Below are 950 nucleotides of genomic sequence, written 5' to 3'. Positions count from 1 at the left end.
AGCTGATCTCATGACAAGCTATCTTAAGGTCCCAGTTAGGTTCTTCAAAGATATATTGCGGAGTAATGTTGATTACATTTTTTCCTTCATCCACACACAAAAAGTTGGAAAACACCTGGGCCAAATTTGTTTTTTCTTTTCTAATTGGCAAGTTTATTTGTTGGTCCATTACTTGTGTAAGCAGCAAAACAAGATTGAAGCACAAATGATTCTGATTAAAAGCACTGTAACAGCCTCTGCAATGGTCATTATACTTCTTAAACATACAGAACATCTAAGAAATAGTTACTAATGGAACTACTAGCATTAAATACAGAGGTGAGGCTTATATTTTTATTATAATTTATTTTATTTAACAATCCAAGAAGTTTGCAGCCATCAGCAGTTCCAGTGCAATTTCAGAGGCAATTGGAAATTCAGGAATCTCTGTGGAGCTGTTAGTGTAGCGAACCTTGTAGGTGAAATACATGCATACTTTGGATAGGACATGAGAAGGAATCTCTCTAAAATTGACTTCATTTGTTTTATTTTCTGCAAATTGTCTGGGACCACTCAACATAGCTTTTATTGTTCCTGATGTAAGTGCATGCTCTCGTTTAACAATGAACTCATGACCATCAGAGGATATCAACTGCACATACATTGCATCGGGGCCTTCACAGCCACCGTACGTTTTCTCTTCTCCATCCATTGCTTGTTATCAAATGGCTAGTTCTTTGCCTTTGTAGCTTTTACAGTAAGATCTGCTCGTTCTCAAACTCACCTCTGCTCCCGCCTGGGCCAAATTTCGTCTACTTACTAGCTCCCTGTCATATGACACAGTGGGTTAGTCTGCTACACAGAAATTTAATGCCACTCTGCCTGTTTGCAAAGCAGACTCCTGGTTTGGATCTTCTAAAGTTGTCACTAACTGGCCACCTCTAGCTTGATAACAGTGCCACAAGTAATGG

The 950-nt window shown here is 38.8% G+C and overlaps 1 protein-coding gene across 1 annotated transcript; it reads right to left on the bottom strand.

Moving 5' to 3' along the window:
* Positions 1–335: 335 nt before the first annotated feature.
* Positions 336–738, bottom strand: LOC123026738 (elongin-C-like). The gene has a single exon (XM_044436671.1). It carries the CDS (start codon positions 689–691, stop codon positions 353–355), a length of 339 nt encoding a protein of 112 aa, XP_044292606.1. The 5' UTR covers positions 692–738; the 3' UTR covers positions 336–352.
* Positions 739–950: the final 212 nt, after the last annotated feature.

This window comes from Varanus komodoensis, unplaced genomic scaffold, assembly GCF_004798865.1.
Source record: "Varanus komodoensis strain SLA01 unplaced genomic scaffold, ASM479886v1 scaffold3, whole genome shotgun sequence".
NCBI classification, from domain to species: domain Eukaryota; kingdom Metazoa; phylum Chordata; class Lepidosauria; order Squamata; family Varanidae; genus Varanus; species Varanus komodoensis.
Note: the sequence above shows the minus strand (reverse complement) of the source record. Positions and strands in the feature narration are given on the sequence as shown.